The sequence below is a fragment of the Artemia sp. Qi Xiang Cuo genome, chromosome 20, assembly GCF_049724085.1.
Source record: "Artemia sp. Qi Xiang Cuo chromosome 20, ASM4972408v1, whole genome shotgun sequence".
Classification (NCBI taxonomy): Eukaryota; Metazoa; Arthropoda; class Branchiopoda; order Anostraca; family Artemiidae; genus Artemia; species Artemia sp. Qi Xiang Cuo.
This window is the reverse complement of record NC_142813.1, coordinates 41120709-41146927: the sequence shown is the minus strand read 5'-3', so window position 1 is coordinate 41146927 and position 26219 is coordinate 41120709. Positions and strand designations below refer to the sequence as shown.

Below are 26219 nucleotides of genomic sequence, written 5' to 3'. Positions count from 1 at the left end.
AATAGGTATTTGACCCAAAAGCACGCTTTTAAAGAATGAAGGCAATCTCACCATGCAATTAATCATACACGACAGTAAAATTATATATATTTTTATGTTGCTTCAGCTCAGTTCTTCTGATAAAATGAAGTCATTGGCTACTAAATAGTAGAGCTCAAACAGGTCAATTCCAAGGCCGTATCCAAGGGGAGGGGGAGGTTTAACCTCCCCCCCCCGAGATGTTTGTCCAACTCGTAAAAACATAACAAAAATAGAAGCCCGTTGATTTTGAATTAAAGTTATCAAGTATTTTGCAGTAGGTTGAATAGGTTGCATCAAGACATGGCTAATAGTAGACAGAGAAAAGCCAAGACAGATATTCCAAGTAATTGAGAGGCAAATGTTTAAATGGCTGGGGCACGGGTAAATGGCAGGAGTATGCATGACTCTCTTATTGGACACATACTTGTTTGTTAGTTTTGTCTGCCGAGTAAAATTTTTTTTTGTGTTTTAAAGCTTTTTTTTCTAAGCCCCCCCCCCTCCAAAAAAAAATCCTGGATACGGCCCTGGTCAATCTAAAGGCAATATATGACATTTTTCGAAAAGCTCAATTTATACTCCACCCATTCAAATAGAGTGCGTTCTATGGATTTATCATTTTTTTTCTATTTTTAGACACTTACCACTTTGTTTTCTCTCAAAGTACCCGTTTTCAGGCTTACAGAGATGTGAAAAAATGAGTTGTGAAATGAATATTATTTTGTTGCCTTTGACGCCCATAAAAGAATCCTTCTAAAACAACTTCTTAATAGCAGTTAAGCAACCCAATATAATGTTGGTTTTTCCATTCTCTGGTAAAACTTATGAATGTATATTCACGATATATATATATATATATATATATATATATATATATATATATATATATATATATATATATATATATATATATATATATATATATATACTGGTTTGATCGTTATATATTTTTTTTATTATTATTTATACTATTCTTTTATGCTAGATTTCTTCGTTTTCTTTTTTTAATTGTTACGTTTTAGATTATTTCTGCCAACAAGCGAGATACTCGCGTGTTAGTTTCTTTTTCTTCCTACTGGCCATAGGCCCGCTGTTGTCTCAAGGTGTTTTCTGTGTTAAATATCATACGACTTTTAGACTCATGCCACCAAGCGGTGACAAAGTGTCATATTAATGACTGATACCTCTGCTTGGCATTGTTTCCACCAACCGTGAATTTTCTACGGTTGCTCTGAATGAAAGTTGGATTTTCTTAAATCTCCCCGAAAATTACCGTTCATAATTACATGAACGTTAGCAAAAATACAATTCATTAATTTTCAGAGATGTTTTGGAGAACCCAAATTTTTTTCACAAGAACTCTGGAAAATTTGAGGAGGTGAAAACACTGCTGCTTGGTCAATGATTTCTACTTGTCTTTCTGAACATTATACCGGTACCCGGATTGTACCGGGTGAACCCGGTACAATCCCCACCCCCTCCCTGGATATTAAATAAGCCACTGGTTTAGCTGTATAGCATACAAAGACTGTATTAATGTTAATGAAACATGCCATTCCTCAACTCCCTGCAACCCCAGAGCCGTCTATGAAGGGGGGCGGGGAGGGGCAGCGGCATATACCCCAAAATTTTCAAAAATATATTTCCCAGGAGTATTTCCATAACATAGTTTACATAATATGTAAGATAATATATCTAATAAAATAAGTAAAAATGCAATTTTGTAAGCAAAATTTTCAAAAAAAAGTTGAATCTTAATAAAAACAAAGGTATTCAAACCCAGGAATTTTCTAACTAAGGTGCAGATTTAAGTTGAAACAACCTTTGAAACATACAAAAATGTACTTTTGTTTGTTATTATAAAAAACAAAAATTATGATCACTCAGAATCTCAAACATTAAGACTGATAGACCTACACTCCGCACAGTACGTCAACAAAAGTAATCATAAATCCTAAAACTTTCTGGCTGTAGTAAAGCAAAAAGCAGTATGTAACATTTTTGCCAATACTTTACAAACTACGTCCACTGAAGTCAGCAAGTTCAGTGAGCCAGCAATCACCCATTTTTTCCATCTTATTTAACCCTTAAGATATTAAAAGATCGTGTTTACAAACTCTTAATACTAATAGTAGGGAATCTATTTAGAATTAATATTGGAACTAAATGATATCTATTAATTGGAGTTATGAATTAGTCCTAAATATTCTAACTAATCTTAGCATTAGAATTAATACTTGATATTAAAACAAACTAGTATTAGTAAGAGAAACTATAGTAGGAATAGCTGAGACATCAGGCCTTTAACATAAAATTATTTTGTCATTTTTTTAGTGCCTAAACAAGCTCCCCTGTAAACACCATTGGCTCACAATAATAATAATAAAAAAGAAAACATAATTCAATCCCCCTCCCCCTAAAATTATATATTGTGACACATTGAATTTTGAAATACTGCAGCCAAGTTGACATTATTGAAAGCAACCTATAAAATGAAACAGCTTAGTAACACTTTACTAAATCAAATTGTCTTCAAATCACACAAAAATGGGGTTTAAAACAGGTAAATGACTTGAGAAAACAGCAATTTTGATTTCAAAACTACATAACAAACTACCAATATATAGTTTACCATCGAAGATGGTGCCTGTTCTTACAAGCTTTTTGATATACAGGCTGTTTACTCAATGGAGGTCTCACTGATTTATATCTAAGCTCTACAGAATTGCTTAATTTACCAGCCGCAATGAATGTGCAGGGCTTTGAACTACTACTTGGACCAACTGCATCAGATGCTTCACTACTATTCCTCACTGATGAGCCCTGTGAGCCATGCACTCGCTCAACAGGAGTTGTGAGTGACATCTGTTGAAATGAATTGCACACTCTACCTATTTTTTGACGGCTACCTTTTCGTCGCCCATTCACCCATGGATGTCCAGATAAATCTTTAAGACTAGGTCGGTCAGAGGCTCTGTGCTCTAAACATCTTAAAATTAATTCTTGACAAGGACGAGATAAGCTGTGCTCAGAGAAGTCAATGCCATCTCTTGCTTCTTCAATTTCATCATCTTCTTCAAAAGGGATGTCACCACAGACCATGTCATGGAGTAAAATGCCAAGGGACCATACTGTAGCTGGTTCTGCTTTATACCAGTTTTGACGGATCCATTCAGGAGGGGCATACACACGCGTACCTGGAATTGTAACGAATTCTTATTTAGTAGACAAACAGAGCTTATTAATTAATTTATGTACCTATTGTTTAAGTTGAAAAATCACTAAGAATTTATTCATAATGGCGTTTGGACACCGTTAAAATTAGGAGTAAGCTAGTTATATACCTATTCATAACAAGATGAAGCTTTGAGTGTGCCCACACCCAGATAGAAATTTCGAGATTTTCTGCACAATTGTACAACGCATTTCACATAAACCACCCTTTTTTATATACAAGAATATATATGTATTTTTGGTGTCTTCAACAGGAAATTGAAACTTGTATTTCTCTTTTTTTGATCCTGAATCCTTCCAATACAAAAAAAATTATATTCTTATGAAAATTCGTTTAATCCCAATTTATATACAAAAAATATATAGAAAGTTATATTCTACATACAATGCTACATACAATATATACATACATGTTCCAATGTAAAACAAAGCAGAAAATTATGTTCTTATAAAAACACGTTTAATCCCAGTTTATATACAGAGCACTATTAGTCTTTTGATACGAAAAGAAGATTTGGGATAGTGAGATGGAATAGCGGCTTTTGTGCGTTTACTTCATACAACAGAAAACCCAACAGTTCAGGAGACAATAAACGAACGTCTTAATACACACTTAAGCATAGAAATGAAGTTTTTTTTGCTATTTAGACACAAAAGTAGTATCAATGGATTTTTTTTTTGCTGCACCCAGAAGATCAAAGAGCTGAACCAGTAACTGGTAAAGATAGAAGGCGAAGCTCAATTATACAAAATGTGCATGCAAGACCATATTCAGGGGGGAGGTTAGGGATTTTGACAACACCTCCCCTCCCGAAATGTTTGTTCGACTTGTAAAAATGCAACAAAAATACATAATAGCATATTTTTGATGTTTTTTTTAAGAGTTTTTGTAACCCTCCCCCCCAGCGAAAATTCTGGATACGGCGCTGTGTCTTTACAAATTGACACACGACAGGCCGTTATTAGAGACGATTATGTCAGGCTGCAGTGGCCTATGGGGCCCCAAAGAAATAATGTGTTTTTGTAGGCTAAAGTAGCTTATTTAAGCTACTTTAACTTTGGCTGTAACAGCAAAATTAAATTGAAAAACATCCATAAGTTTCTCCTTGTTTTAGAGTCTCCAAGCTAATGACCTCTCATGGCCAAGTATCGGTAATTCATTAACCTTGGTTCTAGCTTTAAGACTACTGACTTGTTCCTCAAAACCAGTTCCTCAGCCAAGTTCCTCAGCCTTTTGATCAGGGCTAGACATTCAAGCTTGTTGATATTTAAATCATTAAATAGGGAAAGAATTAACTGCTCGTTAAAAACATCTACAACTTTCTCCTAGTCGTACAATCCCCGAGTCGATGACAGCTTGTTGTTATTTGCAGTCATTAAATGGGGAAAACCGCAACATGTTTTTTCTTTATTAACTCCCATGCACCGTCACTTCACAACAAAGCATACGGACAGAAAGAACTTAACGATTTTTTTTTACTTTGCCTTAGTTTTTTCGAGCGCGAATGTTTGAAATCAATATTTGACAAAAAAGAAGAAAAAAAGGAGACTATATGTTGTAAATATTACTATAAAAATTTTTATATTTTATAGTTTTTGCTTCCTTGGCCCTTTTAGCGCCCGCTGCCCCCCCCCCCCAGAAAAATAGATAGAAAATAAAGTAGGTCACCTCACAGTCTCCTATGAAGGATTTGAACCTAATTATCCGTTTTGTAACTGGAGCCGAATTATCAGACTTATGAAAAATTCACTTAATGAATATATTTCAATAATAAATGAAAACCAAAGATGCGGTTTTATTTTAATGTTAAAATCTGACGAAGAAATCGTCTTGAGAACCGTATGGTTATCCCTATTCTGAAAAAAAAACGCCTTTCCCAAATCCGATTAATTACGCATCACTATAAAAAGTAACATTTGTTTCTTTACGCATTCCAATCAAGGTCGTATCCGGGGCGGACGGGTTAGTGGGTTGGACCCCCCCCCCCAAACGTTTGTCCGACTCGTAAAAACATAACAAAATGGATATAAACCAAATTTTCGATGCGTTTTTGTGTACACCCCCCCCCCCGAACAAAGATCCTGGATACAGTCCTGACTCCGAGGCAAAGTTAGTTCACGAAAATACAAGTGATACAAACACAAAGGTCTTCATCTGTTTCGCACTCTATCCTCCTTTGTATTTTTTGGCACTGCAAATCCTTGGAACTTACAATTGGCGTTGAAGCCATATCTGTTTAATGCCAAAATTTCAGAATCATTCCAGAAATGATATTGCAAAATTCACAAGGTTTTTGAGAAAAAAAACGTTATGTATGATATCTAATAGAAATATGATATCAACAAAATCAATGTGACTCACCACTAAAAGTTGTATAATTGCCAGTATGAAAATACCCTCCAGAACCAAAGTCGATCAATTTGACTGTATAGGTTCTTAAATCTATTATGATATTCTCATCCTGCAAAAAAAAATGCAACAAAAAATTACAACAAAACCTTAACAATTCAAAATAGGAAAACAAATATCCTCAGCCAAAAACATTCACAGTGGCAATAGGGGAAAGGGAGTAAAAAATTAAGAACATTAATTTTCACGGAAAGCACTTAACTCTATAGCCCTTTGAAAATTATACTTCCCTCTTTTTTTTGGGGGGGGGGGGATGCATTAAACTGAAATGTCAATAGTCTTAACGTCACAGGCTTCTTTTTATCCCTCTACTTTTTACAGTATTCACTTCAAAAACCTCTTATTTCCTCTTCAATTGTTTAATTGCTCTACATCATTGTTTGTCAGTTTTTTTTGTTGCTTTTTAGGGGGGGGGGGTAAATACCATAAATAAGGGGTTGTAGTGTTGTTTGTTAGGTAATAAATGCCAATCGATTCAAATATACTCCAATTTTCCAATACAAAACGTGGGAAAACGAACCTGACTTAATAAATATTTATAATTATGATATCCGACAAAAGCAGTAGTGAAAAAAAGTCCACGCGTGCATCTGGAATACTTTCTGTTCAAATCTCTGAGATTTTACACCAACTGAGACTAAATCCCAGGTAGGGTCGCCACCGTCAGTAGGATTTTACTAGATCTAGTAAAAAAAAATCTAGTAAATTTAGAGGATCTAGTAAATTTCCCGAAATCTAGTAAAAAGTCATGTTTTATCGTAAACAAAACTTTTTTTTATTTTCCATGAATTCAGGGGAAAAAATCATCGTAAACTGATGATAATTTACAATTTTTGCTTGTCTGTTTTACAATCTACAATTTTGCTTGTCTGTCTCAGAGGCAGACAAGCAGTCACCTATTTTCATAAACAGACACTTCGCTTCCGGCGTCTTAAGGTCGACAAAATCAACTTTCTGTGTATCAAATCTTACCAACTAAAAATGAAGCAATAATGACACTTGGATTTGTGATGATTGGGAATCTATTGGAATAAAAACAAAAGCCAACCACCCAAGGTGATTAGGCGAATCTTCTCAGTTTGAAAATTTTTATTGAGGAAAAAGGAACCTGCTGAGAGAAATTAAAAGTAAGGAGAAATGTAACATTATATATATATATATATATATATATATATATATATATATATATATATATATATATATATATCCAAAAAAAGGATTTTTGAACTTGTAGGTTTCCGGAATTTTCAATCATACTACGAAAACGAAAGAAAAGAGGAAAAGAAAAAAAAAGAAGAAAAAAAAATCGTGAAAATCGAATTGATTATCCTCTTATAGTAAAAATCGATGCTTGATGGTGCGCCTAGGGCGTAGCCGCACGCGCAAAAATATTTTTTTTGAGCATTTAGTAAAAACAGATGCGATCTAGTAAATTTTTCCTCTCCGATTTAGTAAATTCTTCCGGGTCAGGGTGGCAACCCTGATCCCAGGGCACAAATTAATCTATGTCTTCAACAAGTGGTTGAAATTCTCTCTTTCTCTAACCTTTGATTTTACTGTTTTTATGCAATACCGCATTATAACTTGAACATGGAAAATAATATACGAGTATATTTTGTTTACCTACACTAATATTTGCTTGAAAAAAAAAAAAAATTAATGCAAGAATTTGGAATATTGGCGATTGATTTTTAGGATATAAGTATTTGCAGGGAGAAGGCAGAACAGTTGGACCAAATTGGAATCTTTTCCAACACACCGAGTTACCACAAAAACAAATATAACTTTGAATGCGACAAAAAATTACAACAAATACTAACCATTTCAAAATAGGAAAACAAAGACAAAATAAAAATTGTAGTGCCAATCTGAATAAATCTAACAAATAGCATCATAAAAGTTTTGAAACCAACACGACTACTAATCTTCAGCCAAAAACATTCACATGGGCAATGGCACGCCTTCTTTTGGGGGAAAGGGAGTAAAAAATTAAGAACATTAATTTTCACGGAAAGCACGTAACTCTACAGCCCCTTGAAAATTATACTTCCCTACTTGTTTTAGGGGGGGGGGGCTTAACCTGAAAGGTTGTGTCTAACGTCACAAGCTTCTTTTTATCCCTCTACTTTTTACAGTATTTATTTCAAAAACCTCTTATTTCCTCTTCCAATGTTTAACTGCTCTACATCATCGTCTTTCTTGGTTTTTGTTGCTTTTTAGGGGGGGGGGGTACAATACCATAAATAAGGGGTTGCAGTCTTGTTTGTTAGGTAATCGATTCAAAATACTCCGATTTTCAAATACAAAAACATAGTAAACAAACCTGACTTAATAAATTATAATTATGATATCCGACAAAACGTGTAGTAAAAAAAAAGTCCATGTGTGCATCAGGAATACTTTCAGTCGAAATCTCTAGGATTTTACGCCAACTGAAACTAAATCCCAGGGCAAAAATTAATCTACGTCTTCAGCAAGTGGTTGAAACTCTCTTTCTCTAACCTTTGATTTTATTATATTTATGCAATACCGCATTATAACTTGAATAGGAAAAAAATTATACCAGTACATTTTGTTTACCTACACTAATATTTACTTGAAAAAAAAATTGATGCGAGAATTTGGAATACTGGCGATTTATTTCCCGGATATAAGTATTTGCAGGGAGAGGGCAAAACAGTTGGATCAAAACTGGAATATCTTCCAACACACCGAGTTACCACAAAAACAAATATAAATTAGAGGAAAAATCAAAATATCAGCCATATGAAGGAATTACATACTTTGAAAAAATTTATGACTAAAAAGACGGTGTCTGAGACACCAGAAATAAGGATAATCGAAACAAATCCCCATAAAGGCCGGGGTCAATGCGTACATGACAAGCAGAGGTTGAGAACATGGAGGTTCCCCCCCCCCCCTTCAGCTCCTACAATTGAGCTATCAGACCCCTGGAAAATTTAGGAAAAATAAAGCAAAACACATGGAAGTCCAGATCTTATGGTCGAATAACAGTCTTAATCTAAGCGTCAGAGCTCCTTAGAATAATCTTATTAGACCCTAACTGCCTTCAAACCTTAGACTGGAGGTATTTACGCCTTTCCCTCCAAACTTCGGATTGAGACTATTTAAAGCGGTCAGTTAAACCATAAGATATTAGTTTAAGCCAAAAGATACTGTTAACAATTAATTATTTTTAGATGTTGCAGTAGAAAATGGCACAGATCAAATGGGCGTGGCTAGTTTCTGAATAAGGAGCGATACCATGTATGCCAGTAAATTCAATAGTCATACTAATGAAATTAGATATGAATCTATATGGTATAATAAGTACTACAAACAAATACTCAAAAGTGACTTAGACAACACACACCAGAGATTGTTCAAATTGCAACATTCTTACAAAGTTGACCACAAAATATTGGGATATCAACTTCCCCACCAGAGAGCAGGGGGCTCAACTTTTGATCATCTTGTTTTTAAAGAGTTTGATGTCTTTACATCATAACATTAGAATTCAGCCTCGCCCATTGTTGAAGCAAAGTACAAAGTTTAGCATATCCTTCTTAAACTAAAACTGAAGAATAACTTCTCTCCTCAATGACGACTTCCTTGAGTTTACCAATAGTTCTCCGACTCCTTCAGATAGCTTGTCCATGTCTTCGCTTGAGTTAGCCCAAAGAAAAAATATGGAGGGGGGAGGGGGCTGACGCCTAGGAGTTTGGAGGTCTATCCAAACCCGATTTTGATAGTTATCATACAGCTTGTAAAATTAAAAAAAGAATTAAGGTCAAGTTTGAACTATAGGAGCTTAATTGGTCTTGCTGGAACAATTTTCATAATAAGCAATTTCTTGAATCCTCTGGCAATTCCAAAAGAATGTAACATTGGATCGACTTTGCTTGCGTACACAACACCTTGGACTCTGGATTGAATATCGTACCCTCTCGACCATCTCAGGTGTGCACCTACTACTGCTTCTTAATTTACCTCGACTGTTTTGCTAGCTACACTGAGGTCTCCAGCCCCCCTATAGCTCCCGATGGTGACCAGTGTTTACCCCCCCCCCCGTGGAAAATAAGACTTTCCAAATTTGGAAAGTTTATTTGAGTTTTGTTTTTTTTTCCGTAGGGAGAAGGAATTTTGGTACTTATGCATTATACGCTACTGACTCAATCGTTCGTTTTTAAATAATACTGGGAAATCCCTCTCTCCTTGAAAAATTCTGGTACATTTCCCATCTATTCTGTCACTTGTCTTTGTCTTGTCTCACGCTAAGCTGAAAGAAACAAACGAAGAAACCAGTTTTTTCTCGGGTTTTATACAGCGTATACTTGAGTGAGTGGGCGTAAAATACACAAGTACCAAAATTCCGTCCACCAACAGAAAAAAAAAAACAAATAAAATTCTCAAATTTGGAAATCCTTATTTTCCACAGAGGGATACTTCCCCGGGGGGTGGGGGTAAACTCCTAGAACCCTCCCAATGTTCCATTCCAAATTCTGTTTTTTTTGGAAGACACCTCCCCTTTAGACTGAAAGTGAGGTGTCTATATATATACATATATATATATATATATATATATATATATATATATATATATATATATATATATATATATATATATATATATATATAGTATATATATGTATATATTGTATATATGAGAAAAAGAGGGAAAAGTTTTCATCGAAGTGAATCAATCATATTATAAACTTAAAAAACAAAACATATATCCAAACTGTTGCAGCTCTTGGAGGGAGCTTCTCCCAACAAGAAGATGCATCAAATCGTCCTCAACTTTTTCAACATACCTGTCTAATACTCGCGTTTGAAATAGGCCTATATTAACTGGAGCTGAAATTTGGGCCTAAACCCGTCGACACGAATTGCCTCTACCATGTATGAAGAAATATGGACAAAAATTGGCGGAACAACATGCCACAAAAAGTGTACGCGGGTTCTTTTGTTTTTTTTTAGTCACCCTGTACTGCTTTCTCATCCCCATTACTACTCGCCCTCCAACCTATGCAGTGCAGGAACGTCTTCAAAATTTTTAGTAAACTTATATGGCTTTAAACCATATAAAAAAAATGCAATGGGAAAACCCATTAGGGAAACGGAGACTTATTAAATGACAAAAATGTGAATTTTTTCAGAGGCTTACCATTACATTTGTAAGTTGGACACTAATTGTAATTCGTTTCGCACGATTCGCGTCTCTTAAAATGTAGATAACAATAACTATTCAAAAACCGCTAGCTGCAGTTTATTAAATAGCTTGCTTGGCAAATTGGCCAAGATTTTAATGAAATACTTTTTCCCACTTGATCTAGTACTCCACCCAAAACACTTTTACTTTACGTAAGCGAAAGATATTCCGATTTCTTTTTTTAGGCTACCTCATTGCTTGGTTAATCATATCTATGGTCTCAAGTTTAGTGAGTTTAAGGTGACGCTCAATATGACTCGTACCCCAAATGATATTTGGACTTCGGAGAGTTCTAGCGAATTTTCAAACTTATTCTTTGCCTCTTCGTAAAAAAGCCTTATTAAAAAAAAAAAGAAAAAAAAAAAAAAATCAGGCGTATGAGGAGTTCATATCAGTGGCGTCCAGGTGACTTGTCGGTCAACCAATTTGTAATTAATTTTATGTTAGTATAACTGTTCATGAGAGATACTCAAATGTTCAAAAGAATTTTTAAAAAATGTAGGGAAGGAGGAAATTGTACTTTTAAGGCTCTAGGGGAGAGTTGCTTTATTCAATTCTTTCAAAAAAAAAAAATACCAAAAACGGTATTTTTCAAAATCTAGAGGAAAAAAGTCCCCCTATCCCCGATCCTAATCAACGCCCTTAGTTCACCTCCTCTATAATTTTAGAGAATATCCTCATAGAGGACATAGAGAATATATATCATGAGAATATTTATATCCTCATAGAGAATATCCTTATAGGTTGATATATTTGGCTCTGGTTTTAATTACTTGAAGCAAGCAGCACACAAATAAAATGCAATTTAATCCGAGACAAACATGATTTCGTTAAAGCAGCGAACACAGAATATAAGCTACCCTGAAGAACGCCTCAGGAGAAGAGGTGACTAGTAATCCTAAGCTAAGGCTCCTTCAGGAGAGGTCACCGTTCTCTGTGTGAATGTTTGTCTTAAGACCTTCCGTTCGTAAATTCACTACCTCCATTTCGAACAGATGACCTCTCTGATCTTGATTAAGTGATCGTAGTCCTGCGTTAGTAATACACATATTGAATGACCAAAACTAAACTTGTTTAGTATGTATCCTAAACATACACAGGTTTCAGCCTTTGTTTATATTGGGTAATTTTAAGACGACAAGTAAACAGGCTACAGGGTAAGTAATTTCCAACAGGTCTGTCGCAACCTATAGAGACTATCAAATGAGTTGAAAAATTTTTGGTTTTGACTTTAAATTGCAATAATTTTATTACCCCTGTTGCATGGCTATCGCGGATATATTTAAACCAATATGTTCGATCTTATGGAATGCAATTCTACCAATAGAAACAAGAATCTATTTGGGACCTTGACAATTTAGAAATCCAGCTAAAAGTCAGTCAAATGCTCTTTTTTTTGTTTGACAAGAAAATCCCACTGATTTACTAATACGCGGGTGTTAGATGAATGACCTGACCAACTGAAATCTCATCAGTTTTGTGGCGTGTCTCCTAACTTTAAGTAAAATCTCTAATTATTCCTTTTTTTTCGGGAAACGTATCTCCTTCAAAATAATTCTCGGTACTTATGTGTTATAGCGACCACACTTTGTTCTTGATCTGTAATAAAACCGGTTTTCAGTGTCCACTCGGAAATAATCAGCTTAGCATGAGCAAGGGAAACTACTTTTCATGTATATTTTAATTAAATATTTAATATATAGAAGTGGTTAGGTATTTAATATAATGCACCATGGGCGGCCAGTTTTCCATAATTTTGTTACTAAACTATATTTTCGTCATATTTTGATATATTTCATTAGGATTAACCTAACTTCACTTCTTCGGTGTGGTCGCTATAACACGTACCTAATTTTCATGTTCGTGATTGCACCTACCTTCAAAATATTAATAGATATGGCTATTGAACTTGTAAAGGTCTACTTGTGATTTGAAACAAAAAAAAGATCAACAACAAGAGCAATAAGGCATTAATAACTATTATGTGAGTTATCCCATTCATTTATCTTTATCTCAGATCTAATGAAATTCTTGTTCCTTTTGTTGTATATTGGTTCTTGAGCTTTGATGAGCTTTAATAGGTCCTGATGAAATTTCACTTCTTTTTTTATTCCACTTTCACATTTATTATTTATTTTTATTTTTCTTGTTTCGATATTTATGGAGAATTTGGGTACCGTGACGGGTCTCTGCAGCTGCGTTGGAACTCCAGATCCGATATTACCAAGCAGATCAATCCCACTCCACCACTACAAGATATTCATTTTTATTTGCACCTTTTTCCTTTATCTTGATAAGGTTCGGTTATAAGCCGATGAGATAGATCCATGAGTCATTCCGATTGAATCGGCTTTGTTTCAAATCGATTAAACTTCGGTTTTGGCTCGATACAGTTCTGAACGCTATATACATCTCCATCATGAACAGGTTTGGTTTCATTTTGATATCAATTATTTCCCGAAATTAGCGCTAGCTAAATTTCGGTATTAGTAAAATTTATTTATGAACATAAGCATTGCATTTTACTGAATTGGCTTTGTCAAGGGCTTGCCTGGAGGGGGTACCGAGTTTACCCCCCCCCCAAAAAAAAGGAAGCTACGAGTAGATTGCTCGCAAAATTTCAGGATGAAAGACTATTTCTCCTAAAAACAAAGAAATTACATATCCATCTTAAAAATAAAAGGACAAAATACCTTTAACCCCCCCCCCCAAAAAAAAAGCAAAGTATTTATTTCCCCCCTCTCAATGAAAATCCTAGATATAGCTAAGCCTATAGATCTTGGTATATTTAACTGTTCTCTGGCACATCTCAAATGATACAAGTATGTCAGTCCACGTGATGATTAAAATGCCGGAAGAATTCGACTGTGTCTAGACTCGGGAACTAATCAGCGTAATATAAGTTTGGGAAATGTTCCCAAACTAATTTTAAATCGGAAATCAAAATTCATGACTTACTTTAATGCTGAAAGGATTCTAATGACAAACACAGGCCTTAAAATCTGCTCTAATGAAGCAATTAGTGCATATCTGAATACAATCTTACATTCAGCTCAAGATCTTGCTTGCTAAACGAGCCTGAGAGCCAACCCGGTACTTTGTTTAAAATAGCCGGGTTTTCAGGCTCAGCGGGTTCGAACACGGGTTGTTCTCGTCCAGTTTCAGATTTCTAGTTTTTCGTCTAGTTTAGCGGGTTCAAAGTCTCAACCCCGTGTTTTCCTCGAGAACCCGCTTTGTGAAAACGCTCGATGCACCAGACGAGAACAACCCGCATTCAAACCCGCTGAGCCGTGAACAACCCGTCTTCGAACACGGGTTGTTCTCGTCTAGTGCATCAAGCGTTTTCACAAAGAGGGTTCCCGAGGAAAACACGGAGTTGAAACTTCGAACCCGCTGAAACTAGACGAAAAACTAGAAACTTGAAACTAGACAAGAACAACCCGTGTTCGAACCCGTTAAGCCTGAAAAAGCGGCTAATATAGAACACACTCAAGAACTCGTATTGGGAATACCCGGTTTTTCAAGAAATCTATACCAGACAATAACCTTCGGCTCGTTGAGAAACACCATTTTAGCTTCTTTTTTTTTAATTAAATATTTAGTTGGCATTTTGGTTAGGTTATTTTAGGTTATGCGCTCTGGACACCCCCCCCCCTCCATAATTCTTTGTAATAGTTTTCGTAATTTTGTTACTAAAGCATTGTATTTTCATCATATTTTTTTTTATTTCATTAGCATTCACCAAACTTCTCGGTGGGTTTTATATAACAGACAAGTACCGCCATCCCTTCCGTGATAATTATCTAAAAGACCGTCCTCAGTGGGTTAGTCTTAAAATCCTGTTTTCATACTGACAGGGGTTCGATTCTTGGTGTTGCCGGTTATTTGGTTTCGAACGGGGGTCAGTGGCGTCACTCTGTAAGCTCAGCCAGAGTCGACCCAACTTTAAAAGTGTACCTAGAGAAATCTGGGGAAGGCAGATAGGAAGTGTGCGAAACTACGGGATGGCTGGCCCTTAAACCCCCATGGCACTTCCTAGCTGAAGGGCCATGAAACTGAGATCAGCACCGCCGGTTTGGACTATTGAGTCTAGTGCCGCACCCTTTATCTCAGAAAGGGTCCACAAGTTAATCATCCTATATCCTTTAGGATATAGATTCAAAGAAATTAGTTGCATCACGCTACAGTCATCGCGAGCAATGCTTTTATAACTACAATATGGCATTTTTTTTCAGTTGAAAAAAAAAGTGCAACTAGTTTTGAGGAATCCAAAAAGACGCGTACTCAGGAATTTGCTTCGGGAGCGAGGAAAACTTAAAAGTACCAAAAACAAGATGAAATATGGAAATTAGAATTATCTGCTCATGAGAATGCCTTTAAGATCTTTCAGTGCGAACGAAAAAAATAATGATTTCCGAATTATCCAGAAGACCGTCCTCAGAAATGTTTTGACTGTGAATTATCGTCTGTCCTTCAGAATATAGATCCAAATAAATTATTAAGGTCAAGTTACGGCCGTCGCGAGTGATGCTTTGTCGAATTCGTCGATCTTTCTTTGGTATAGTTCTGTTGAATTCAAAAACGTACGTATGCAAGAATTTGCTTCAAGAGGGCAGAAAAACCTCAAAGAAAGAACCAAAAAAAAAAAAAAAATGAAAATTAAAGTTATGCGACCACCAGATTGAATTTAAAATATGTATAAATAAAAAAGAAGTAGAAAAACACGCAACTTCGCTCTTGACTTTTGCTAATTTGGAAGAGGAATTGCTCGCCTAATATTAGCCCACAGATCCCTAACGGAAAATCGAAAATGTCGGCTTAATAATTCTTCTCATGTTCGAAATAACTCCCCAATGGAAAAATTAACTAAAGACTTTAGTCTCGAAAGTGTAAAGCACACAGACGAAGTCTCCAAGAAAGAGTACGACCTCTTGAGGCTAAGACAATCGGCTACTTTTAGGTTCAAATAGCGACGAAGACCACACTGCCTTTCCATCATAAACAATAAGTAGAACAACAGGGAAATTTTTATACATGACAGTGGAACGCAACTTTAAATGAATATTTCGACCCTATATCCAAGGGCCGTCCTCAGCAAAACAAACGAAGAGAATAAAAAACAATATAAAAGAAACTTACATTAAAATTCAATCATTAAAACTGTTTAAAAAATGTTTCAAAACAGCCCTCATATCATTACTTCAAGCACGTTCAACCAGGAGCCCTGGTTGAACGTCCTTGAAGTAATGATATAAGGGCTGTTTTGAAATATTTTTAAACAGTTTTAATGATTGAATTTTAATGTAAGTTTCTTTTATAGTGTTTTTATTCTCTTCGTCTGTTTAGCTGAGGACGGCCCTTGGATATAGGGTCAAAATATTCATTTAAAGTTGCGTTCCACTGTCTTGTATAAAAATTTCCCTGTTGTTCTACTTATTGTTTATATACTTTTAGGTCATAGCAGACAAAATACCCTGAAAGGGCCACCACTCTCCTCGGACTCAAATGATCCCTCCGCTACCCCCCTCTCCGTGTGCGTTGGTATTAAGTTGTCAATACAGTTGCCAAAAGTTGAATACGTTTATTGTTGTTTTATCTCACGAGCGAGACAGCAAGTACTGACTCAGCCCCTTGATCGCAACTTTCGAGCACCTCATTTCCAACTTTTAATCTTCAAATCTAATTATTCAAATCCACCATATTTTGAAGAATTTGCAAGTAAAATGATAAACATTCATTACCTGTCTTAAACATAAATCGTATTTCGCATCATACGTTTGATAAATTGCATTTGCTTATCGTAAATTCACTAAAAAAATGAAAAGCTTCAAGATATATATATAAATTGCATAATTAAAGAAAACAAATTACGCATCTAGAATAGACAAACTATCCAGACAATGTTTACTATGAAATTACTTTGTTTCCAATTGAATAAGCTCAAAATTTCAAGATAAGACAATTCACTATAAACTTATTTAAAAGTTTGATGTAAAGAGTAGATCAGACCAAGCCCGTATCTAGTGGACATTCATGGTTTGAACCCAGCCCACCCACCCCCCTTCCCAAAAAAGCCCAACTCGTGAAAATGCAACAAAAATACAAATGAACACATTTTTTACACTTTTAAAGTTTTTAGTGTAAATTCCAACCTCCAAACAAAAATTCTGGATACGCCCTTGGATCAGACCCATTGAAATTAAGTAAACAAAGAATCATAGAGATAGAAAAGCGAATAGAAGCAAATTTCTCGCTAGTTGATGTATGTATATTATTTTCGTACGATTTAGTTTTGTTTATGTAAAATAAAACAAAAATTATTTAGATTACATAAGATGAGGGGTGACAAATTCAGACAGTGGAGGGGGTTTAATTTATCAAGAAAGCACATCTTAGGCCCGTAGTTACACACAGCCTAAATTGTTGAGGGATGATATCATCAGATTTTTCCAGAGGTAATTCGTCCATCGTATACAGTGGTATTGGTCCAACTATCGTATTCTCCCCAAAACTTTCAACGAAGAGGGAGCCCCTCCGATATATTGTGCCTTTAACCCTTACTGGATTTAGCTAAGAGTAACAATATTTAATATAGTCTAACTTAACTATGGTATAAAATAAATAAATAGCTAGAAATAAGGCTCAAATTTGATTTACATGCCCAATTATAAATATTATTTTTTCAAAGAAACACATTTTTTCTAAGATGGAAGGCACGAATATGAAAATGATAATTTATATAGAAGCAAATAGCCTAAAATAACCAACAAAAAAGGTAAAAAAGCCGAATCTTGACCTGCTGCCAGGTCCCAGCAAATGTTTTTGTTAATTCATGTCGACATACCGGAAAGAACACCTTTTACCTTCATAACGATTTGTGACAATAATTTTATTAATCTGGCTTAATATATTGTGAATACGTAAGCATCAATAAATTAGCTATAAGTGAGATTAAGATCAAGTAGCAAAACATTATGCGTAATTCTAATGAAATCTGAGAGATACACTTTTTTTTTCCAAAAATGATTTTAATTAGAGGTTGCCATCTATTGATTATAAACAAAGTTTCGTAGTTGCCGCCTGCACATCTTATGTTTATATTTAGGTTGAAGTCTCAATGTTAATTAAAGTCAGGTCAAGAATCGGCATACTTGTTCTTGGTAGGCCAAGCGCCAGCGGTAAAACACGTGATGACGCATAAAACAGCCAACTCCAAGTTAGTATGACTATTATGAAATTTAGGCGGCTTGACAAGCCATACTATACCATAGAGTGGCTCTTTAAAGGATACCAGGATTGACACTGTTGCCAGTCCAAGCTCAACCAATGATGAACCAATTCTGAAAGAAATTTGTATTTGCCGATTGCTCGATGAACAACATAAGGATACACATAAGGCCGTACCCAGGGGGGAGGTTAGGGGGTTTGAACCCCCCCCCGAAATATTTATGTGACTCGTAGAAATCTAACAAAATGGATTTAAACAAATTTTAACCGTTTTTGGGTAGCCACCCCCTCCTCCGAAAAAATCCTTGAGTAACACCCTCCGAAAAAAAACCTGGGTACGGCCCTGGATACACACTATCCAAAATACCTACGTTCAACTTATAGGTCTAACTTAAGCAAAAAAAACCTTATACTTAATTATTGTTTCTATCAATTTTCAACTGGAAAAGATTATACGAGCCCAGACAGCCCGACAGTAGGCTTAATTTTCGAATATAACCTTTTTTGGGGGGTAAAAATTTGTATTTGCAGAGAAAATTCGATAGACTACTTTTTGCGTGTGATTCGATAAAAATTCGATTAGATTCGGGAGGGGTCTCTCTAATTGAGTAGCACTTCAATATTTGTAGTTTAGGCAAGTCCGTTTTGTTTTACATCTTGGGATCAAGTTGAAACTTTTGGAGATATTTTTGTCAGGGGACGAGAGGGGAGGGGTGAAACATCTTTTTAGATCTTCAGTTTTTTTTTTATTTTTATCCAGTTACCCAACAGGCTTTGCTGTCAACTTTAAATTGCTTCTGATGGGTGAGTCTGTGTGAACCAACTGATAGGTGGTTCACATAAAAAAAAGCCTACTGTATAGGAGTTTGGCCAAAGCCACACATAACAAAAAATGTGTTCGAGATCTATAACATTGTGCATAAAGAAATATCACAGAAAAATCAACAACAACGAAAGGAAGTATTTTGCACGCGACCTAACACATTACGCTCAAACTAACACAGACAAAAGTTGTTGCGAAATCAAACAATCTCCAAAAATTAACATGAAACAATGAATTTACTCAACCTAAAATTTTTGATCCTTCAATTTCAAATCTTAAGGTATGTTGAACTTTTGAATAGAAGTCAGCTACAAATAAGGCATTCTGTGGCAAATTAAAACTGGTTTCAAGTAATCTTACTCTAAAGTGCCTCTAACTTCCAACCAATCACTAATCTAAGAACAATCAGGTGATGATATACAAAGGGTAGCAGTTTCCCAGAGTAGTTTGTCCATGTGGATTTTCAAATATTCAAGAGAGTATAAGTTTATTTACTTGTTTGTCTGAATCCCAAAAGTAGGAGAGTATATTACATTACAGACTGCATAATCAGTTTATTTCAATAAAAGGTGACAATTTTATATGTAATCTTGTGAGTCCACCGGTTTTGACTCATGGCTGGAAGATCGAGTTTACACTTTAAGGAAGTTGTTTCTTAGGGAGGGGTATTTATTTTGTACTTTAGGGAATATTTTTACTTCAGTCCTCAGAAAAGAGTGTGTTAAGGAAGTTGTCTCTTAGGAAGGGGTCTTTATTTTGTGCTTTGGGGAATATTTTTACTTCAGTCCTCAGAAAAGAGTGTGTGCTACATTATATTTTATGAGATAAAACTACATTGCCTGTTGTCCAACATGCAACTCTCATTAATAATAATTTAATTACTGCATACAATTTTCAAAATCAAGACTAAATATTCAGCCAATTGCATAAATTGCAAAGGATATTTCTTTCCAAGAAAAAAAATCCTATGATCAAATCCCAAAGAAAAGTTCTCTGCTGAATAAATCAATTTACTCCCATAGCATATTTTCTCCAGGGAAGATCTTAGATAAAATGTCAACATAGGCGTGAAATATAGACTACATTCTCCCACACAGAAGAAAATCTTAAAGTGGAATAGGCTGAAAATTGTTGAGTTATTCATTTTTTTTGCTTCAATTTAAGCTAATGAACACAACCAATTAATACAAACATATAAGAACTCTTTTTGAATTGGAGCAAGTTATTGCTTATACTAGATATTATTACTTCTTAATATTCATTATATTTTATTTTGTCAATTCCCTCCTCTGCCATTAAAATGGGGATAAATAACATATATACTCTTGCAAATCATTTTACTTTATATCTAAAAAACACACTTGTAGCCTACAGTTGCTTTCACATTTATATATCCTTGGCCCCAAAGAAGCCTTTCTGCATATAATATTTTTTCTTCATTGATTCACCTATAGGGAAGACTTTGAGAGGGGAGATTTGGGGAAAAGATGTCTTTGAGAGATTGAGAGGCTACAATATCAGTACAATGACATCAAGTGGAATTGCCTAGTTAACAGCAACTGGAATTGCTTGTCTCAAAAACTTTTTCAAGCGAATTGCAATATACTACAGATAGAGTATTGGCTACCCTCAGCCAGGATATTCCATGCAGTCCAACTGGGAGAATACACAGATTCTGTTACAAGACCTTGTTCACAACAAGGAAAGTCACCAACACCATCATCATTAACAAGGTAGCTCTTCAAGACATTGATGAGGTCAAACAACCATTCAGAGCAGTGCTAGGAAGAAGCCATCATTCAAGCTTACCTCCAGCCCAATTTAAGCAGAGCTCATTCTTTGCTCACTCCCATGCAATTCTCACTTCCCTGAAATATTTTATGATAAACCCTTACAACCCCATTTGAGGGCATTAGAGTAATCATACCATACCAGTTGGAGTGCCAAAATGCCACTTTTGGCCAATCATCAGTGAAATGTGATTTAGCCACTTCTTTCAACATTCTCAGACAAATAATTAGCCGAGATCTAATTCTAAAATGTTTCAGTTTCTTTGCAAAAATTTCCATCGCGGGTTGCCAATCCTTGAGGGCAACCTGCATGAATTTTTGCATTGATATTCTAGTTAGCCAAATCATAAAAAGCAAAAGAAAGAACATATATAATACACATTTTAATTAAAAACCGTTTTAGACAATAAACCCCACTAATACTAGATGAGGTGAAGGTAAAAGCAAACCACCTTGGTGTGAGTGAATACTGAGAAAACCAAATAAATGGTGACAAGTGAATCCACTCCAACCATCAAATGTGGCAACGAAGATGTTGAACAAGTTGTCCAGTTCCAATAAGTAATAGAACTGGACAGTTGTCCAGTTCCTAGAAAGTATTATTGAGAACACTGGCTTGACAGCAAAAGAAGTACTCACCAGTATAGGTCCAGCAAATGGTGCCTTCAACAAACTATATCAAGTACAGATCCTGGAGATTTTCTCTGTGCCTGAAGCTATGGCTTTTCAACAGCAATGTTATTCCAATACTATTCTAGACAACAAGAACATGGCACCTGAATCAAGAACAAGGGAGAAGAGTCCTGGCTTTTGAAAACTCGTTTCTTCACAGATTATGAATATCCACTGATCATAGAAGATGACAAATCAGTCCATCTGTGAAATTATGTATCAGACTCTAGTAAGTCACATTATCAGAGGCAGAGGGTGAAGATGTTTGGGACATGTCCTACAGATAGAATCCCAAAGCCACCTAATGCTTGCAACCACCAGGAAACCATAGCTGGGGAAGACCCAGAAACACACTGCACCAGACCTACCAAAGGGATCTAGACAACAAGCACACCTCTGCTCTACCAGAATTGGAAGACATCACTGCAGCAGCAAACCTGAGGAAGGATTGGCAGCTCCTACTTGATGCCCTGGGTGCCTCAGGAGGGGCAGGTGGAACAAAGGTCTAAGGTAATGAATTTTAATCTTTGCATGAGCTTTTATCAGAAAAAAATTTCAATCAAGTCTATAACAAGTAAGAATCGAAAAATAGGCAGTTGCAAATAAGCTAACTAAGATGTATAAACGACCAGCTAAGCAAGCTAGGTTCTAAGATCTTAGTATATTCTACCAGATGCCATTTTCACATTCTTAGGGTCACAGTTTTGACATTTAGGAGGCTGGCGGAGAGAGAGAAGGGCTAAGGACATAAGAAGTCCATTAAAACCTTGCCTAAGCTTTACTGGGTACTTTTCAATTAGCTGGTACCCACACAAGAAGTCAAGTTTGGTTAACACTAATGAAATAAAATATGATGAAAATATACTAGTTTCGAAACAAATTTGGGCTATATATTTGCACATTAGGGGGGAGGGGGCAAAGCATAGCATATATTAAATATATAACCTTAGCTAAGTACCTTTTTCCCTTAAACTCCAAAAAAAAGTTTAAATATTGTAAACGCAATGACAAACCATGGTTTGCAATCCAATTCTCTATTGACAGATACCGGTTTGACTAGTTTCCTTTAGCATCTTTCCTATACAATATATCGCGTGGGTACCAGCTAATTGAAAAGTACCCTTTACTGCACAAGTACCAATGAGGACATTTTTTCCTATAGATTAAAACAGTTTAATCACTCATATCCGACAGAAATCTTAACTAACATACTTGTATTACTAAAAGAGGCTATCAAAATTGATTTAAAATATACCCCTATTTGAAATGAATAGGCACAAAAGACAAAAACATAAAAAGTACACTTCTAAATCCCCAATTTTCTGATGCCTTTCGGACCAATGCCAGAAAGGGAAACCCTCTAAGTGCAGGTATGTTTGCATTCCTTCTTTGCCTCAAAAACGACAAAACATCAGATAATAAAACATAACTAGGCTTTTAGTCACAAACTTGACTTTCACATATATTTTACTTGCATTGCTTAACTTTTTCTTTCTTTTAAATATGCTGCCATCAAACCCAAAATATATATTTCACTACAAGGTGAAAAAATGTTTACTCTCAAAGGGAGGATCAGTGGGACAATTTATGTTCAATCACATTTTGATTTTCTTGATGTATATTAACATGCTGCTCCTACCTTTGAGAACAGCTTAGCAAATGGTATCAGGCAATTATGAGTTATTTAGTAGTTGTGAAAATGCCAGATAATATCTACATCAGAAACAATACATCCAAAAGCCCCAACATCTAACACTGACAAGTAGAAACAACTGAGCAACACCCTAATATCAGAAAACTATGCTGATATTATTAGCAAAGCAATTGTAAAATCTGCAAAAAACATACCTTGATATCCCTATGCACAACTCCAGCCTGATGAATTCCAATAATGGTGTCAGTTAACTGTTTGAAAATATTGGCTGCCAAGGATTCACTTAAGTTTCCACGTTTGGATATAAAGTCATATAAGTCTTGAGAATCCTCAATCCGTTCTGTTACTATGACAACAGTGTCTCCCAAATCTACATAATCCAAGAGTTTCATACAGCCAGGGACATGGGAAACTCTTCTCAAAAGGGCTACCTCCATTGGGATGGACATGCCCCCATTTACCTGTAAAATATACACTGACCTTTAAGGTTTAAATGAGCCTGTAAGCAATTCTTTACCAAAGATAAGTTTGAGCAATAATTTACCCCACTTCCCCAGAAAGTCTAAAAACATCTAAAACTTCACTTGTATTCTAAGCCTGATTAGAACTTCTGTCCCAAGTTAGGCCTTATGTTCCTACAATCTTCCAAAACTTATAAGTTGGGATAAAGCAGAGGTGCCAGGTTAAAAACTCTTTCCTAGACCTATAGGATATATAATCACATCTTCAATTATACTCTTTCTTAAATATTTAATCAAACTTGCATGGAAGGCTATGCATAATCAATCAAAATAGATTTGGATTCTTTCAATATACAGGTTTTTATCACCCAGCAATTTTCCTTCCTAACAGTTTTCACAAACCAACAATAATTATGCTAATACTTTACATATAATTCAGCATCCACTTAGAACTATTTTTTTTTCAGCATCCTAACAAAAATTGTTAGAGAATTTCTGTAACAAATCAAATCCTAGTTGGAGAACCTGAAGAGCAATATTAAAATATGATAATATACCAGAGAAGATGATCAGTTTCTATTCTCAAAACATTGACTGCTAATATCTCTTATAGTTAAAAAAGTATTTCTTTTATTTCCTACAAACCTTTTAAGAAATACTGGTCAGTGATAGGAAACATTTTTTCTAAACAAAAGTTGGATTTTTAAGAGTTAACAGAAAATTGCAGTTGACAACTGGACTGTGGGAAAAGGCCTTTGATTGCTACAGATTGTCTTATACACTGTAGCATCATTTTTTCAATTGCTACCATAGAACCAATTGTACCAACATTCTGAAGTGTTTGTAGTTACATTTGGAACTTGGATAAGTCCAAGATGTTATTATCTAACTTATTAAGACTATAAATATATTTCTTAAAGTCTTATTCCCCTAATGCAACAATATTCTTAGTCCATGCAAATTTAGTAGCCTGGGGGGATGGAGATACCCAAAGCAAGTTATTTATGACAAGCTATATCTTAACAACAAAAAGAGCACAAGTTGCAAATAGCAAATGGAAAGCAATCAAGATGCTTGCATAGTTGAAAGATTGGATTCATTTAATAGAAACAGAAATTCCAACTAGTATGTTAAGTTCCCTCCTAGAGAAGCCAAAACAAACACAATAAACCAGCAAACTTGTCAATAAAAGGCAAGAAAAAAAACACCATAAAAAACCAGTAACAACAATAATAAAAGACATGTTTTACAATTTTGCAAATAATAGCTAACTTAAGAAAATGACCAAGACAAAATTAGGTAAAATTCTAGTTTAGCTACTTTTAACTATATTGGAAAGGGGTTAGGTTAGGAAAATGAAACTTTCAGGGATGGGTCTACAGACTTAAATATGTCCCAGGAAGGTATTATGAAGTACCTACCTCCACTCCTTCTCCCTCTAGAGGGAGAAGGACCTTCCCCTGACCTTTAAAAAATCTGTGTGTTATAAAAGTGAAAACTTGCAAAATAGACCTTCTGCTTAAATTAAGAACAACAAAACTGTTTTCAGCTTCACAACTTTGCTCAACCCCAATTTATAAGGCTTTAAAGATATGCAAATACATTTCCTACATTAAAAAAACAACATTGATATAGCTTTAAATTTTACTCAAATAACAGGAATTACATTTTCAGAACTAAAGCCAGAGAAAAAGAAACTGATAACTGAAAATTAAGGTAAAATGTTGTTTTGTCAAAAATTTCCATAGGTTTGTCATACCTGACACACCTGTCAAGTAGGCAAATTTCTAAGACTTAGAAATCCAAAAGGGTTAACATAGAAGCTTGGCAATAGTTTTCCACTGTATATTTTTGGCCCTGGATTCACTACTGAAAGTTTCATTCTTCTAACCTAACCCCTTTCCAAGACAGTGAAAAGTAGCCAAACTAGAATTTTACCCAGTAAAGCTAACAAAAAATGAAATTTTGTCATCAGTGTTCTTGGTACAAAACAAACATGCAAGTTAGAGGGAAACTACACTTGAGAGGCAAGACTAGCTTATTAAAAATAAAAGATATGAATGCAAAAAAAAAAAATATACTAGGCCTACAGTACCAGCTAGAAAATGAGCAAAATTACAAACCTTACACCAGTTACTAATTTGTTTCCTTTGAAGGTGCTTCAAAGCCACTGGTAATCCATCACTTACTCTTTTCCCTGCATATACTGTGCCAAATCCACCTTTGCCAATGATTACTCCTCTATCATACTGGCAATTATATCTAATTGCTTCAATTTCAACTTTACTATCATTCTTTACTGTTCCCTCCATCATTTACTCTTACTAAAATGATTTCACAAAAAATAATTCTAAATTTATTTGCCGGTTCTACGCATTAACTTCAGCATGCAATACATACAAAAGGAGGAATAGTAAATTATTCCGCGAAAGCGCGGGGACCATGCTTGCTTTTAAATAGTTCTAGCTTAAATTATCATATACTTTTATACGAGGCATTTTCTTCTATAAAAAATCGCTTAAAAGACATTGCATTTATTTTTCTACCTTTATTATATGTTAGAAAGTAAAAATTTTCATATATTAGGATGGGAAGCACAAAGAGAAATCACTAAGCTCAATGCCATCTAAAGTATAGTAACAAACAACATATATGGGATGCTTTCTTGCTATGCATCTAGAACCATTAGAAATTTCATGTTGGGTTGGTTAGCTTGAA

The 26219-nt window shown here is 35.2% G+C and overlaps 1 protein-coding gene across 1 annotated transcript; it reads right to left on the bottom strand.

Moving 5' to 3' along the window:
- Positions 1 to 955: 955 nt before the first annotated feature.
- On the bottom strand, positions 956 to 26019 carry LOC148940208 (serine/threonine-protein kinase pim-1-like). The gene is made up of 4 exons (XM_089105856.1): positions 25625 to 26019; positions 23235 to 23501; positions 5615 to 5714; positions 956 to 3215 (listed from the first exon to the last, which is right to left on the bottom strand). Exons 1-4 carry the CDS (start codon positions 25814 to 25816, stop codon positions 2647 to 2649), a joined length of 1128 nt encoding a protein of 375 aa, XP_088961982.1. The 5' UTR covers positions 25817 to 26019; the 3' UTR covers positions 956 to 2646.
- Positions 26020 to 26219: the final 200 nt, after the last annotated feature.